At 33.2% G+C, this 16,277-nt stretch overlaps 2 protein-coding genes and 1 pseudogene across 3 annotated transcripts; 2 read left to right on the top strand and 1 right to left on the bottom strand.

Moving 5' to 3' along the window:
* Window positions 1–3,589: 3,589 nt before the first annotated feature.
* LOC142540821 (putative galacturonosyltransferase 3) lies at window positions 3,590–6,855 on the bottom strand. 2 transcript variants are annotated; one of them, XM_075647229.1, is made up of 9 exons: window positions 6,623–6,855; window positions 6,485–6,540; window positions 6,361–6,409; window positions 6,211–6,252; window positions 5,976–6,131; window positions 5,760–5,891; window positions 5,343–5,677; window positions 4,301–5,246; window positions 3,590–3,894 (listed from the first exon to the last, which is right to left on the bottom strand). In XM_075647229.1, exons 1-9 carry the CDS (start codon window positions 6,677–6,679, stop codon window positions 3,619–3,621), a joined length of 2,049 nt encoding a protein of 682 aa, XP_075503344.1. In that variant the 5' UTR covers window positions 6,680–6,855; the 3' UTR covers window positions 3,590–3,618. The 2 variants fall into 2 exon arrangements, with proteins under 2 accessions (XP_075503344.1, XP_075503354.1); XM_075647239.1 differs by having other exon boundaries at window positions 5,994–6,131.
* A 3,385-nt stretch (window positions 6,856–10,240) lies between these two features.
* LOC142504600 (zinc finger BED domain-containing protein RICESLEEPER 2-like) lies at window positions 10,241–10,792 on the top strand. Its single transcript, XM_075617469.1, has 2 exons — window positions 10,241–10,567; window positions 10,661–10,792. Exons 1-2 carry the CDS (start codon window positions 10,241–10,243, stop codon window positions 10,790–10,792), a joined length of 459 nt encoding a protein of 152 aa, XP_075473584.1.
* Window positions 10,793–14,490: 3,698 nt separating this feature from the next.
* Window positions 14,491–15,578, top strand: LOC142504592 (expansin-A16-like; annotated as a pseudogene).
* Window positions 15,579–16,277: the final 699 nt, after the last annotated feature.

The following is a 16,277-nucleotide window of genomic DNA, read 5'->3' as shown; positions in this document are numbered from 1 at the left end:
ATTTTAACTTTAATATGATGTATTAACCTATTCCGGAAAAGAGTAGATCTCTTGTGAGACGGTCTCACGAATCTATATCTGTGAGACGGGTCAACCCTAATGATATTCACAATAAAAAGTAACACTCTTAGAATAAAAAGTAATATTTTTTCATGGATAACCCAAATAAGAGATATGTCTCACAAAATACGACCCGTGAGACCGTCTCACACAAGTTTTTGCCTCCGAAAAATGTTGTAATTTTTGTCCCATGATATTCATATAAAACAAGAATTGCGCGTGCACACATTTCAGCTTTTTTAATTATGTGTAATTACTTGTGTATAGAGTTGTCAAACAGGCCGTCCTGTCCCGTCATCAAACGGGACAGGGCGGATCGCCAATCCGACGGGTTGGAAAAATATCAACTAACTCCAGGTTATGGGTTAGACGAACCAGTTCGTCAAATTTTTTAAAAAATATAAAAATATAAAAGCAACACTAATACTTGATATTTCAAACAAAAATACTCGCATTGTTACACATTAACAAATATAAATATCATAACCAAACAAATCATATACAATTTTGATGTCAACGAATATACTTTGTATAAAAAATCATATACTCAGATAATGTGAATAACATGAATAGAAATTTAAATATAAAAAAATTATAAGACATTAAAAACACATCAAATGATATTTTTAAATTTCTAAAAAACAAATTTTAAAAATAAGTGTAATGATGCAACAATTCACAAAAAATAATGAAAAATAAAAAAAAAAGGTTATTCTTTTAAAAAAACTGGCGAGCCGGCATGCTTTGACCCGTGCCACGCCGCCCCAACCCATGGCACATTTGGCTTACCCGATTTAGGTCCGTCTCCAAATGGGTCACTAAACCATGATCCAACCCGCTAATTTTTCATGGTGGGATGGGGCTAACTCGACGAACTGGACCCATTTTGACGGCTGTACTTGTGTGTAAAATGTTCATGCCTTTGCGAATATATATACGTCGTGTTATATGAAAGTGTAAATGTTAGGGATGACAAAGAGTCGGGTCTAAACCCGCCCCGACAGGACTCATTGTCATCCCTAACATCTACAAGCGAGTACGGGGCGGGTCCGGGGTGGGTTTGCCTATATATCTAATCTAAAATATAAAATATATGTGTATATATTATTAATGATATAATTACTTTTTTTACACTAAAGAATTAATACCTTATCTATAATTTTAGTTTATAAAATTTTGGATTGAAATTATTTTATATTTATTATTATATGTTTAATAAGAAATATATCATTACAATTTTTTTGTTATCAATTGAATACAAGTCGATATATTTTAACTTGTAATAATATTTGTTTTGTCTCGAATATTATTAATATAAATTTAATGATTTGTTAATTTTTATTTTTTTATTGAATATATATAAAATTATATATTTTCGACAGTAGGTCTAACTCAGATTGGACCCGTCGAGTTCGGAGGACTGGACATATCCAAAGGAAGGTGGAACGGTCCCTGGTTTAGACAAAACTGCCCCAACCCGGACCCGTTGCCATCTCGAGTATGTAATACTGATGATATAAAATTTGATTTAATCATGTGCATGGGCGAAGTTATCATCCTTAATCCAGTGATCGGGTTCCTTGACGCACGCTTTTTATAAACTTATCTCAACAACAATTAATTAAGCTTTAAATTGTGTTCCGTAAAGTAAAATATTTATAAATGAATTTTGAAGGTACACATACTGTCATATAAAATTCGTTAACAAGTTACAAAATCAGATTATACCAATCTATATACCTATAAAAGTATGGATTCTTGAAATGTTTTCCAATTGTGAATGGACGTAATTACCCTTCACATTTTTACTTATTTCAATTATCAATTAACATATGTAGTAATTTCACACTTAGTCTATTAAATAATAATTAAGACTAATTAAACACATTTTATGGTTATAATTTTGTGCTTTTAAATTTTTCACATATCTTTTTTTCCATTATAATATTTAATTATGTCATATCTCATTATTTAAAAAAAATTATTTCATTCCATATACATATAAATGTGTGGATGTGTTTACTTATTTCCATTATCAATTAACATATGTGATAATTTCACACTTAGTTTATTAATTAATAGTTAAATACTAATTAACCACATTTTATTGTTATAGTTTTATGCTTTTGACTTTATTCCTTTATTTTTCATTATAATATTTAATTATGTCATATTTCATTTAAAAAAATTATTGCATTCTATATACATATAAATATGTGGATAATAGAAAACTTTTTTAATTGTAAACGAGCGTGAGAGAAATAAAATTGAGTTATATCATAATGAAATATTATTTTCTAATATAAAAAATAATATATGACATAATCCTTATAATAAATATAAATTATAATGAACATTGATTAACATCTATCAAAGTATATTACATCTTTATTTATTATTTATTTTTAAATCAAACTAACTAATTCAACAAAACAAAAAATAACCTTTTTTATGCAAGTTATGTATTTGGTTATATTTATATTTTTTAAGTGAAAATCATACTGGTAGTTTAAATTTTATATTTAATAATTATTTTATGAGTTTATCAGATTTTATTTGATATTTACCATATAATCTTATTTAAATGAGTTATATTTTACTATCAATATTATTATCTCATTAGTTTTGATATTTTTTTGACTTTTGATGAATATTTATGGTTAGTGTGCTTAATTTATGTAACTTATGATTATACATTGATAAAGTTCATAATTTAATTAATTTTTATTTTACTATGCCTTATAGGTGATGTTTGGATATATATTTTTTAAAAATTTGTTTCAGTTCATTTGGTTCGATATATTGTGCTACTTATAATTTATTTCATAACATAAAATTAACAACTTTAATTTTGATTTGACAAAAAATTTGAAAGTAAATTATATAAGTTCTTAATTAATTTATTCGTCTAACATAACAAGAGAATAAATTCAAATTAATAACAAAATGATTCAAATTGTTTTTTTATAAAATCAAAATTTTAATTTTTAGCATATAATTGGTATTTACGTGCATCGCACGTGCTTCATGCTAGTAATATTAAAAAGATTGAATCATGGATCTGGATAAAATATGGTAAACATGGACAGTGAATGCATTATAGCAAATTAATCAAGGGTGGAAAATGAAGCATATAACATCTTGAAAATATATCTAGCTTTGTTTGGTAGTTTTGTTAGAGATATCAGCTTTAAAAACTACTTGGAATCTTCTTTTATTACATATCCTTTCTTGTCAGCAAGGTCCCAAAGCACCATGACCTCACCACCAAATAATTGCATCCGTTTCTTCCACAGACAAGATTATATACCGCTTTGCATTTGATACCTGATATTAATACAATTCTCAAGTCTCAACCATTGAGTTAAGGAATCACTATTATGATCGCAAGAATAAGCAAGCACAAGGTTAAGTTGCTATGTTGAATCAACCAGATTATGTAACAATGCATCTGTGTTGACAGACACATGCCACTACATGTGTAACCACCTTTTATTTGCTTCAGATAGGATACGCAAGTATAAAAATATAGAAACCAAATAAATTTACGGTTAAATATTACTCCTCGAGGTTACAAAGTTTTAGGTACATATTATCAAGCATGACATGTCTGGACCAATATGTTTTATACTTAGCGATTGCAAGATTCAACCACGGCTTATAGTTTCCATTGTAATGAACAACAGCAGCATTCTCTATCTCTGTTTGGTTAAGAGCAGGATCATATCCCAGACCCAGTACATGCCAGCTTCGATCCAAAGGAAATGTCAGGTTATAGAAAGTAATCAGGCCTGGAGGCAGCGTGCCAAGTTTCCAAAGAGTCCTGTCTTCATTCTGTAATAAATTGAAATTAGTCTCAGGCATATATTGCATAATGAAAAGACATACAAACTCCCCCAACTTGCATTCAGGGCGGGGTCTTAAAGCCTATCTATTCAATCTGAAATGTTTTCTTGAGCTGCAGAAATCAGATGTAGTTATGAAATAAAAACAGAAAATTAATATCAGGTCCTCCAAAAGCACTCACATTATGGTTTCAAAAACTATAGAGTATATTTGATTTAAAAAAAATGTATAAGATACCAAGTTAATCGGCAATGTCTATCCATGCAAGAGACAGTAATAATGCTCATAGCTCCAATGAATACAACTGGATATATATCGCGCCAATTAATTTTAACAAATTCATTTGTTTATCGAAACTACTGTGGAGTGATATTAGAATCAGATGGTTTCATACCAAGTTTTGCCAATGATGGTATATTCCAGTAATGTCACGCTTCCTCCATTCTTTCAAATCAAAGATATTCATCCCAAATGCCCAGCCACAAGAATTTGGATCAAAATTATCAGATATCTTTGGGTTTGAGAAGTTGAGATACTTGTCAAACCTATGGAAGCTCTCCTTGCAGGTTTCAACTGCACCATTCACCATCCCTAGCAGATTTACTGACCATAAAGGTGTCAAATCCTTCTGAACTACAATGTCATCATCCAGAAACAATATCTTGTCGAGCTTTGGATAAACTTCAGGAAGGTAAAATCTAAGATGATTAAGCATGGACAAGTATTTTGGATTCCTGTATTTGAGATTGTCGGAACCGGCTGTGAGGGATGACGCCTGATGCGCCTTGAAATAATATTCTATCATTCGTGAAGATTCAAGCTGACGTAGGACAGGGCAGTATGAAGAATTGAGCCAAGAAAATTCATCTACATTCTGTATTTCAATTGCAGCACCAACAGGAGCATTAACTAGAAACCACATTTTCATAGCTGCAAAATTGAGCTTGTCTGTCACAATATGAAAGACATGTTTTTCAGGCTCTCTAGCATGCAGCACTGTTGAGTTTAAAACAACAGATGTTGCCAGTACATTATCAGAAAAAATGGCATAATGGTACAGCGAAGCATCTTCAAGCGTCCCTTGGCTAGGGAAATCCCTTTTATCGTACCTATGTAGGTAATAATCTGTAGTCAGAAGTAAAGGGAGACAATGCAATGGTTTGGGAATAGTTTTTGCAGCCAGTTGTATCAAGAATGAGCTCTTTTTCTTTAGTGTACTGACACTTGTCTCGCTTGACTGAAGCATGACTCTCAACTTTCTTGCTATAGACACACAATCATATAATTGGTCCTTCGCTGCAGCAAGAATGTGACCCATGGCTTTTGCTTGATTCAATGCACTGATGCACAGAAGAAAAAAACAAAAAGAAAGAATTCTACATGAGACCCTATGGCAAACATATGAACAAAATTGTGTGAGAATGTAGTAGCAAGACCTAGCATGAAGTTCAGCATCGGTCGAAGCTTCTCCAATAGCCAATTGACTTTCTCTAGCATGTTTTGTGAGAGAATCATAAAGCACACTTTCATTCTTAGCTTTAGCTATTGTTGCATAAGCTCTGGACATTATAATCTGATCTCGCATAAGTTTCACTGTGGATTCAGAATTCGGATTTTCATATTCTTTCCTCCATATACTGTATTTACCCTTGACAGTGGTATCGAGCTTCCTAGCTCGTTCAATTGCAGCCTCTTGCACCTGTTTCTCGGTCTCTTTGTCTTGTTTGATCAAGTCTGCAATCCGCCTTTGCCTCCTTTCCGTTCGTAACATCTACAGAAAAAGGAATGGTATTAGCATCAGACAAAGTAAAACAATGAACCATCTCTGTCTACTCAAAGTTTGAAATTTGTACCTGCCTCTTGAGTTTCACTGGGTGCAAGGGAATTGATTGCAGATATGGGATTTCACCTCCAGAGTGTTGATAACCAAAATCTCCTCCGGAGTTCCTTGTGCTCATTTTAGATTGCAATGGGTCCTCTTCCATCTGAGACAGATGGCAAGAGTATCAATTCATAATTGTGAATGACTAAACATCAACGAACATGTGAAAGACATTGAAAAGGCAGACAGAATTGTGCCAAGTCACCAAAGAATTCCTTGATTGATCATGATTTTTAACACCAGGTTTTTTCCACACCCAGGAAGCAGACAGGTCCCTGGATCTTATACTTCTAACTTGAACAGCACCAGTAGAGTCACCGTATGTTACAATTATCTCAATATCCTGCACAAAGCAAATTAAAACACAAGCTATCATCCACAAGACCAGATCTCTTCCATTATGAGAACATACAAGTTATTACCTTTTCGTCTGGACGAACATTGGAAGTGATATTGCTTTCATCCTATCAAGCCAACACTCAGTATCAATCAATGAATTTGTAAAATCGTATGGAGACATTGTGGTTATGATAATTTCTGAGAAACAGTTGCAGATGTCAATCAAACCATACCTGTCTATCAAAACAACGCGGGCAGTCATAAATCTTACGGTTTCTTTGTCTGGAAGAATGAGAAATGGGGAAATTAGAAAATAGTAAATCATCCGCCAAACAATGATCCGAGAAATATTCTTACGCTGTAGCTGCGTGCCATGCTTCTGCTCTCACCGTAGAAATGTGAAGAATCTTAAACTGCATATGCCATGTATGTTGAGAGGAAAATGAAATTGAAAGCTGAGCTGAAATGTGGCCGATCCGAGCAAAAATGTATTACCTGTATGATGAAAAGGAAGATTGTGAGGACGACGAGTGATGTACGATCGTCTCTCATGCTTTTCAAATCTCGAGAGGGCTTCTTCTTCGGCTGGCTCAACAAGAAGACGGAGAAATGCTGGGGCGCACTCACTCAGATGTTCTGCGATACTCACCTGTGGAAGGAGATTGTACTGTTTTCTGGTTGAGGAAAATGGGGAAATTAGGGAGGGATTGGATGGATGGCTCATATTAAAACTTGACTCCTCGATAGAAATTCTACCCAATGACACAAAAATTGGACCCAAATTATTTTTAAAAAAAAAAACTCGACTCAATGATAAAACTCGAGAACAATTAGCCCATCTAAATTTACAAATTGTTCTAAATAATTCGTTGATAAAATGAAAAGAATTAGGGACAGAAAGATCCACATAAAATGAATTGGACGATCGAAAAGTTAGAAGAAGAAATGATTTTTTAGCTTATCGATTATACCAAAATTATATTGTATACCGATATTTCGGAACGGTATCGGTATATACCGTTTTATATCCAAAAAACCTTAAATTTTTTAAATTCTCTAAATTTATTTTTCTAAATATTATATATATTTTTCGGTATTCCGGTATATATAGAAATTTTCAAATTTCATACTGTTACTTTATCAAAAAATTCGGTAAATTCAATATTTTTTCAATATAGTAATTCTGATTTACCGAAAATTCGATATTTGTTCCGTACCCCTAGGTTCGAATTTAAAAATTGACTCAAAATAAGCCATGTTCAAATCCAAATTGAGATGTTTTTTTTTATTTTATTTTGACAAGAAGATGTAAAGAGGATATTGCCCTGAAGTGAGTCTTTTTTATCAAAATTAGTATCTCACTCATGTGAGATATGATGTGTTATTTTTATGTAATTAAGTATTAAAATTAGTAAAAAAATAAATATTTGAATAATCACTTAAAATTATTGATATTATATAATATATTTAAATTTTATTATAAAAATTATTATATAAAAACTTGCAATTGCAGATGGTGCTACAACCTCTTCAAAAGATTGAGAGTGAGCAGTATACTATTTGAGATAACACTAAGACATGGATAACAATCTTCTGTCGTCAAATTGAATTTTTATCATTATATTTGATATATTGACTGAGTGAAAATGTTAATAACAAAAAATAATCTAAAAAATCATATAATTTTGTCTATCAAAATTTTAAAGAATAAATGACTATTTTCAAAAGTTAAATTTTGTTGCCATTTATTATATGAATAAATTTTGATTAAAATTTTTAAATTATTTTTTAAAACATGTATTTATATAAAATTCTGATTAAGATAATAATAATAATAATAATAATAATAATAATTTATGAACAATTAATATATCAAATATTCAGGACGATATTGTTTACTAAAAAATTAGAAAATATGATATTGTGTAAAAAAAAATTATATTTTAGAGAGTTGTAAGAACTTAATATATAAAAGTAAAACAAAACTCAAAACTGTAGTCGAAATTAAATGAAATGATAATGTAGACATTTAAATGTAGTTTATATTTTCAAAGAGACGCCAGATTCTAATTTGAATTTAAAAAAAAAATTGAAAAGATTTCAAATTTAAAAACATATTCTTTATATATTTATTATTAAACATTTAATATAGTACACAAATATTTATGTGATATAAAAAAAATTTTAATAAATTTATTTTGTCGAAAACTTTACAAATTTCTCAAAATCAGCTTTTATTAATATAAAATAGATAAAAACATAGCAATCCATTTGACCAAATTACGCACCAAACTAATCCAAGTTCAAATCCAGACTGTGCTAAATGTGATTTTATTTTTAAATTTTATTTCTTGAAGACGATTTAATTGATCTATACATGTTATACGGTTAGGGTGTCAAAAATGAATCCGACACACTAACGCAACACGGGACGACACGAAAAATATCGGGTTTGGGTTTATTATTTTCGGGTTAGGGTGGAAATGGGTCAGACCCGAATGCAAACCCGCAAAAAAAAATTTCCGGGTGGGTTCAGGTTGACCTGAAAAAAATATCAGGTCACCCAATGATCCGAACCCACCCTACCCACCATTTTAAAAAAAAATTTACGATTTACACAACTATTGTAAGGCTTTCTCACTTTCTAAACTAAAATAAAGGCCAACCAATTAGAGCATTTAAGTATTAACCCTTGTTATTGTTGGCTCCTCATTTCTCAATTCCCATCTCGTGTGTTTCCTTCTCCGCTTCTCACTCAAGCGTCCAAGTGAAACCCTCGGCCTTCTCAGCTAATCCGCTTCTCGTCCAGCCTTCCAAGTGAAAAACTAAGTTTTATTAAAGTAATCTTTGTTTGGGTTCGCTCTCAAAAAATTTTATTGAACATATAATTTGAAATTTGAATATCAATATATTTGTTCCATTCTTCAATATATTTGTTCTGTTCCCAGAAGATGATATTGAATAGTTTCTTTTGTGTTGTTCTTAGTAAGGAAGTTTGTGTAGATGAGTTTTGTTTTGGTTACATGTGTCGTGTGCGGGAGGAGGGCGAGACATGAGGGAAGAAGCAAACTTTGTTTACAACCTCTTTTTTTAAATAAAGTCAGTGACAATCTGGTATGATTGTATAACATTAATGATTGAAAGTTTGGGACATAATTGCCCTCATTTGACCATATGAGGAATGCATGTGACCAGATTATATTGAATTCAGATTGTTTTAGTGTTGTACTTTAATAGTTGGTCACCTTCAGAATTTGCTAATTTATGTCACTGAGCAGGGGTATGCATACATTTTCTTTGGTACAATTCTTGGTGACATCCATTTATTTCTGTTTCTTGTAATGCCTATACCAAATGAAGTCTTCCACTTGATTTACCGTCTACCTACCTATCTACACCAGGTAAGTCGAGGGCACGCTTTTTGTATAGTTGATGCCACATATTTGAATTGTAAAAGCTTGTGTTCTTCTGTTTTGCTCTTAATTTTCAAGGAATTGTCAATTTTTTTCTTGTAGCTAATCATATTGTTATGCCTTTTAATTGATAGAATGAGTTCAGAACCTATTGGTCTTGTTCACAAGGAGGATAGTGTGGAGGGTGTACATGTGTTGGATTTAGATGTTGATGAAGAAACAGGTACTAACTTGCAAGGTCTGGCCTCCGGAATTGTTAAACGAAAGAGACCTTTAAAATCACAATGGTGGCAACATTTTGAGATGCTTCCAGAAGTAGAAGGAAAAGAAAAGCTGTTGCAAATGTAAAGTATGTGGGACTACGTACAAAGCAGACAGTAGCATGGGTACAGCAAATCTCCAACGCCACATTCTCAAACAGTGTCCTAGACAGAGAACTCGTGATATTGCTCAGGCTTTGTTAGAACAAGGCGATAAAAGTCTTGCCATAAGGTCACAAAAGTTCAGCCAAGAAAGATTTTGATAGTTGCTAATATTAGCAATTGTGAGACATGATTTACCGTTTCAGTTTGTGGTATATGAGGCAATTAGATCAATTTTTACATATTTGAAACCTCAAGTCAATCATTTCACTAGAAACACCGCAACGACTGATATTCTCAAGATGCATAAAAATGAACACAATAGACTAGCTCAAGAAATGCGTTCATGCCCTGGAAAAATTTGTTTCACTTCCGATTTGTGGACTTCTATTGCCACTGATGGCTATGTACGTTTGACAGCGCATTTCATTGATTCGAATTGGGTTTTGCAAAAAAAGATTATCAAATTCTCTTACATGCCTCCACCTCACTCTGGTACTGCATTGTGTGATAAAACCAATAGCTTATTCAATGCTTGGGGAATTCAAAGAAAGGTTTTCACAATTACGTTGGACAATGCCGCTGTAAATGATATGTTTGTTGGCCTTTTAAGGGATCATCTTAGTTTAAATTGTTCATTAGGGAATGGTGGCGAGTTTTTGCATGTTCGTTGTTGTGCACACATTCTCAATTTAATTGTCCAAGAAGGTTAGAAAATAATTTATCATTCCGTTGATAAGATTCGTGAATGTGTAAAGTATGTAAAAGAGAGTCAAGTGAGAAAGAAAAAGTTCGTAGAATATGTTACCCAAACTTCGTTGGATCCTAAGAAATCACTTAGGCAAGATGTTCCTACTAGATGGAATTCTACAGTATTTGATGCTTTCTAGTCCCATATATTATTGACATGCTTTTAATCATTTGAAATTGACTGATATTAATTTCACACACTTTTCATTGGTTGACGAGTGGGGTCAAGCTGAAAAAATATGCAAATTTCTCGAGGTTTTCTATGAGACAACAACTTTGTTTTCTGAGGTGAAATATCCTACTGCCAACCTTTATTTTCATCGTTTCTTTACGGTTCAATTGACATTAAGACAAGCCTTGCAAAGCTCTGATGATTTCATGTGATCAATGGCCAATCGGATGTTTCAGAAATTTGACAAGTACTGGAAAGTTTATAACATTTTGTTGTCCATTGCTGTGATAGTTGATCTGAGGTTCAAGATGTAGTTTGTTGAGTTTTGTTACAACAAGTTATACGGACATGGTAGTAACGAATTAAGTCTGGTGAAGTCTAAATTAGTTTCTTTGTTTGAGGAATATATAGGCCTTGCTTCCAAATCAAGTAGTAGCAACACATCTACGAGTTTTCACAGTGGCATTGATGATAATGCTTCTCTTCCTCTAAATTCAGACAGTGGATGCATGGATGTTTTGAAGGTATTATGATATAATTTTTTCTTTTTTCTCACTATTTTTTACTTTTCGTTACCAATACATTTAATTTATGATGCAGGAATTTGACACATTTCAAAGAACATAATTCAATTATAGAGCTCAAAAGAGTCAATTAGATCTTTATTTGGATGAACCGAAAGTTGACAGATCTTCAAAATGTGATGTTCTTGCATTTTGGAAAGCTTACCAATTTAGGTATCCTGAACTTACACAAATGGCCAGAGATATTTTGAGTGTTCCAATTCTACAGTTGCTTCTGAATCAGCTTTTAGCACCGGTGGTAGGATACTTGACCAATATCATAGTGCAATGAAGCCTGATGTTGTTGAGGCGTTGTTTTGTTGTAGAGATTGGTTAGTTGGACAGAAAGGTTAGTGATTCTTCTTGTTATTTTCATTTTAAATTTATCTGTTTTACTAATATTTTATTTTGTAGAAACTACTGAGGTGGGGTTGGATGATTTGACTGAAAAAATATTATGAATTTATTCATAAATGAGGATGCTGGATCAAACAATCCTGCAACGGATGATTGATGATTCTAACAATGCTATGATACCTAGTATTGAAAAGTAAGTTAAATTTTATAAATTCATAATTTTTGAAAACTTGCACCCTTTCTTATTTTAATTTTTTAAATGTTATTTAAATCTTTGACTTCTACAAACAAATGTAGAACAATGAAGAAGTCAGAAGACAAAGGTGGAGCTTGATTATTGTCACTTGAAAGTTGAAAATTATTTTGTTATGTTTGAAGACTTTTTGAATAGCTTTTATTATTATGTGTTTGAAGTAAATGTTATTATTATTATTATTATTATGTGTGTTGAATATTTATCTAATTATTGTGTTGAAAAATTAATACTACACATAGATAACTAAAACTCTATTACACGCAATCACAACATTACACATTCTTAATGAGAAACTTGTGAGGATATTATTTAGAAATGTTAGCTATATGACAATAAAGTTGTATAATAATTTATAATTATAATTTTTATAAATAACAAAAATAGAATTTTATTCACTAAAAATGACAAATAAAATAAGTAGTTTTTGAGGATTTGTAGATTGTTAAGATATATGGATATTGTTGAAATTGAATGAATTATAATATAAATAAATATATGATAAAACTCTCTCAATTTTCATCTTATTTTTGAAGTTTTGTTTTCTAAAATGTTCATATATCTTTTTACATTCTTCATACAAAATTATCTTTAATTTTATTTGTAAAAGTTAATTAAAAAATTATACTGTTTTAATTAAAAAAACATTTTAAATTTTCCTTGCCATCCAATGATATTGTATCTGGTCGGGTTATTCGGGTTAACCGCGTTACTTCGGGTTCGCGTTAGGGTTCGCTATTTTCGGGTTGGTTAGGGTTAAGGTTTTTTTAGGTACTAATATGCTTCAACCTGACCCGACCCAACCGACCCACCCGAATTGACACCCCTTACTTCAACTGATCTAAACTTGTAGTGAAAAAAAAATAATTTCATAGATAAGGTCAAATCGAAAATTTGTCTCACAAAATTGACTTTTGATTTCAAAAGAGTTTTTTGTGAAATTTATAGACATAAAATTTCCTATGAGACCGTCTCACTGACCCATGAAAAATATTAATTTTTAAATTACATATAGACCGACTAGGATCAGAGATTTAGAGACCGTCTTACATGTCGTTTGTTAGATTGTCTATATCTTACATTATGAATGATTGACTTTATGTATCAAAAGATAGCATAAAAGAAATCAAAATATACGTAAAGTAAAAGGTGTTATTTCTTTGGGACCTCTGATCGAAGTTAAGTAACGGTGGCGAAAGTTAAGGAGACAATGATACTCAGTGACTAGGGTAACTTACATTTCCCTTCCTCTTCCCCAAATGGGTGCCATTATCTATTTTCATGCTACTCTCTAGCTTATGCTATTTGCTTTTATTGAGTGCTTCCCAAGATGAGGAATGGAGGTCTACCACTGAACTTCCGATGGCTCCACTCTCATCGGTAATGCAGAGTTCTATCTGTTGTTCGGGGTGGGTTTTTCTCGAAAATTTTGGAACAGAATAACAGCAACAATTCTTTAAGTCGAGGCAATGATAAATCATTTATCCGCAAGACGATATTGCTCGTATACAAGTGCTTCCAATAACGACAATCGTCTCTAAGATACGACGACTTCTATCAAGAGTAGCAGCACAACAAACTCTTGATTGCAACGAACAAAAAATGCAATAACTTTCAAGTGAGCAGAAACGAAATTTTGCAGCAATATGGAGAAGAAGAAAATCGATGCAAAAAACATGCCAAATGAATGCAGGTAAGGGATATTTATAGAGCATCAAAGATAACCTCGAATGGACACAACCATTTCGTACAAAGGTGCAATCTTTGGTGAATAGACGTGTTGTTTCGGTGAAAGAACGCAACCATTAGAGTAGGGACACACCCTATGTATGAATGGACACCCATTCATGTATGCAATGGCTTGGATAACACCAACCAAGGCCAAGAGACGCGTATGGTGTTTGGAGCATTCAGAACCAGAGGCGCGCGCGCACCCGCGCGCATGGTTTTGTTTTGCGCACACAGAAACCAGTGAGGCGCGCGCATCCGCGCACCATCATGCGCGGCCACGCGTTGGCTTATGTTTGCGTGCATTGAAATTCGCGCATCCGCGCAAGAACACGCGCAGGGGCGCGCCAGCTTCTGTGTTGCGTTGAGAGCTTCTGTTCGGACGATAAGATTTATTTTTTAAATAAATTTGGTCCAAAAAGATTAATACTAGTCAAACACCACACCACACCGGGCGGGTCGAGCGCGTGTGTGTTTATGTTTAATTCACCGAGACCTAGCCTAGTAGCATCTCCCCCCTTCTAAAAACTTTGGTACCCCTTGGGGCCTAAACCCATAGTCCATACTAGAACTAATAAGGAGGAGTAACTTCCTCTAGGCTTCCAATGTGGGACAACCACATTTTCATTTTATTCACATTTTCTCTAACACTATCTTCATTTTTTCGAAGCATAAAGTATGTACTATATTTGCATTTAAACAAGTCCAGCTCCACCTTTTTTCTCGTTTTCGTGCATGAGTATGTGTTTTCATTAACAAATCAAAATGGTTACATTTGTAGTTGTTGCTGTTGCTGCTGCAGAGGGTGCTTGTGGTTTTGGAGACCTTGACAGAGTATTATGGCATGTATAGTGCGGGGATCAGTAGCATATTGTTTAGCAGAGGAAGCACCTGCGGGCATGCTTTGAGGTGCAATGCGTCGACCACATCCTATGGTGCCTGCAGGGAAGCCCCTCCATTGTCCTAACGGCAACTGATTACTGTCCCCCTAATTATGGCCTACCTGCTGATTTTGGTGGTTGGTGCAACTTCCCAAGAGCTCATTTTCACATCTCATGCCCTGCTTTCTCTCGCATTGCACATCAAACAGCCGATATAGTTGCAATTCAATACAGAAGATAGTTTCATTATACTGTGGTCATTGACACAAACAGATATCATAGCACAGCTTTCAATATGCAGGGTGAAATGTGAGAGATGGGGGGATTCGATATACTCTATTTGGAGGTGCATACTTCTTGCAAATCTTAATCACCAACGTAGGATCAGATGGAGAAGTTGTCGCTGTCAAAGTGAAGGGATCAAGGACAGGATGGGTGCCTATGGGGAGAAACTGCGGACAAAACTGGCAATGCAACATTGAACTAGCAGGGCAGCCACTACCCTTTGAGCTCACGACCATTACCAGGATGACATTAACATCGTACAACGTGGCACCACAAAACTGGAAATATGGTCAGACATTCCAGGGTAAACAATTCTAGCACTCTACATAAGAAATGGAAGTTGAGCCAGGGAACATTCCACACCTTCTGATGTGAAAATTCCTCTTCTTTTTTTTAGAGCTGGGAAAATTCCTCGCTTTTCCTGACATTTCAGAATAATAATCAAGGAATTTTCTCTCTTAAATTGACTCTTGGTCACTCACTGTAGATATTCTCAATTAAATTAAAAAGGAAACAAGAGTCTTGAATGGCACAAGTGCACAGATAATTGTGTCTGCAAGCACAAATTTTGCAGTGTATGGAGTAGATGAAATGAAATTTATCTCAAAATGATCATTCATGACCAGGTTTCTCAGGTTCTATTGCAACTTCCACTCCTACTCAACCCAAGAATTAGTGAAATGACAAAATCCATTAAAATTATTCAATAAGTCCCGGAAGGAATTCCAGGGGGACACCGAAAATTTAGAATTCGATGTTTTGATAGAATAAAAAATACCTTGAATGAAATGATTTTCAATATCGATTTATCTTTGCTTGAAACTCGTGTATTCTTTCTACGCCCACTTATGAAATTAAAGCATACCCCGGGAGCAAACTTTTGCTCTTTTTGACCATACGAAGAATCAATTATCAATTAAAGCCTCTAATTAGCATGATTAAAAAAACCTTCTCCAACTTTTGAATTGTCGAAACAAGAACTTTATGTAACGGTTGTACATTTTTAGAATAGGAGGTTGGAGTGTTTTTCTTGGAGATGGGAAATTCGACCACTGATTTTATCAACTTGCAAATTCTTCCTCGATTAGTTAAAATAATAAAATTAGTTGATAACATAACGATATTAGGTAACATAGATATCATTATGAGAGAAGCTAATAGTGAAATGATAACTGATACAATTGAAATACAAGCTATAAATCCTTTTTCCAGGTTTGAATCATTAAAAGAGGTCTATGAGATCATATGGATATTTGTTCTTATTTTGACTCTTGTATTAAGAATCGCATTAGTGATTGTCTGGAAAACAACGTATTGGACCTGAATATGTTGGCTTTTAAGAATTCTTAAAGCTTTATTAGATGGTACAAAATCACAATAAATCTC

This window comes from Primulina tabacum, chromosome 1 (assembly GCF_025594145.1).
Source record: "Primulina tabacum isolate GXHZ01 chromosome 1, ASM2559414v2, whole genome shotgun sequence".
In the NCBI taxonomy this organism is placed as follows: domain Eukaryota; kingdom Viridiplantae; phylum Streptophyta; class Magnoliopsida; order Lamiales; family Gesneriaceae; genus Primulina; species Primulina tabacum.
The sequence above is the reverse complement of the archived record's forward strand: the minus strand, read 5'-3'. Positions and strand labels throughout refer to the sequence as shown.

Excerpts from the sequence above, each read along its gene's own strand:
- LOC142540821 (XM_075647229.1), bottom strand. The coding sequence starts at position 6,679 with ATGAGAGACGATCGTACATCACTCGTCGTCCTCACAATCTTCCTTTTC. Across the intron at positions 6,541-6,622 it reads TCTTCCTTTTCATCATACAG|TTTAAGATTCTTCACATTTC; the intron begins GTAATACATTTT and ends TGGCATATGCAG. Across the intron at positions 6,253-6,360 it reads CGCGTTGTTTTGATAGACAG|GATGAAAGCAATATCACTTC; the intron begins GTATGGTTTGAT and ends TTGGCTTGATAG.
- LOC142504600 (XM_075617469.1), top strand. The coding sequence starts at position 10,241 with ATGCGTTCATGCCCTGGAAAAATTTGTTTCACTTCCGATTTGTGGACT. Across the intron at positions 10,568-10,660 it reads ATGGTGGCGAGTTTTTGCAT|TATGTAAAAGAGAGTCAAGT; the intron begins GTTCGTTGTTGT and ends GAATGTGTAAAG.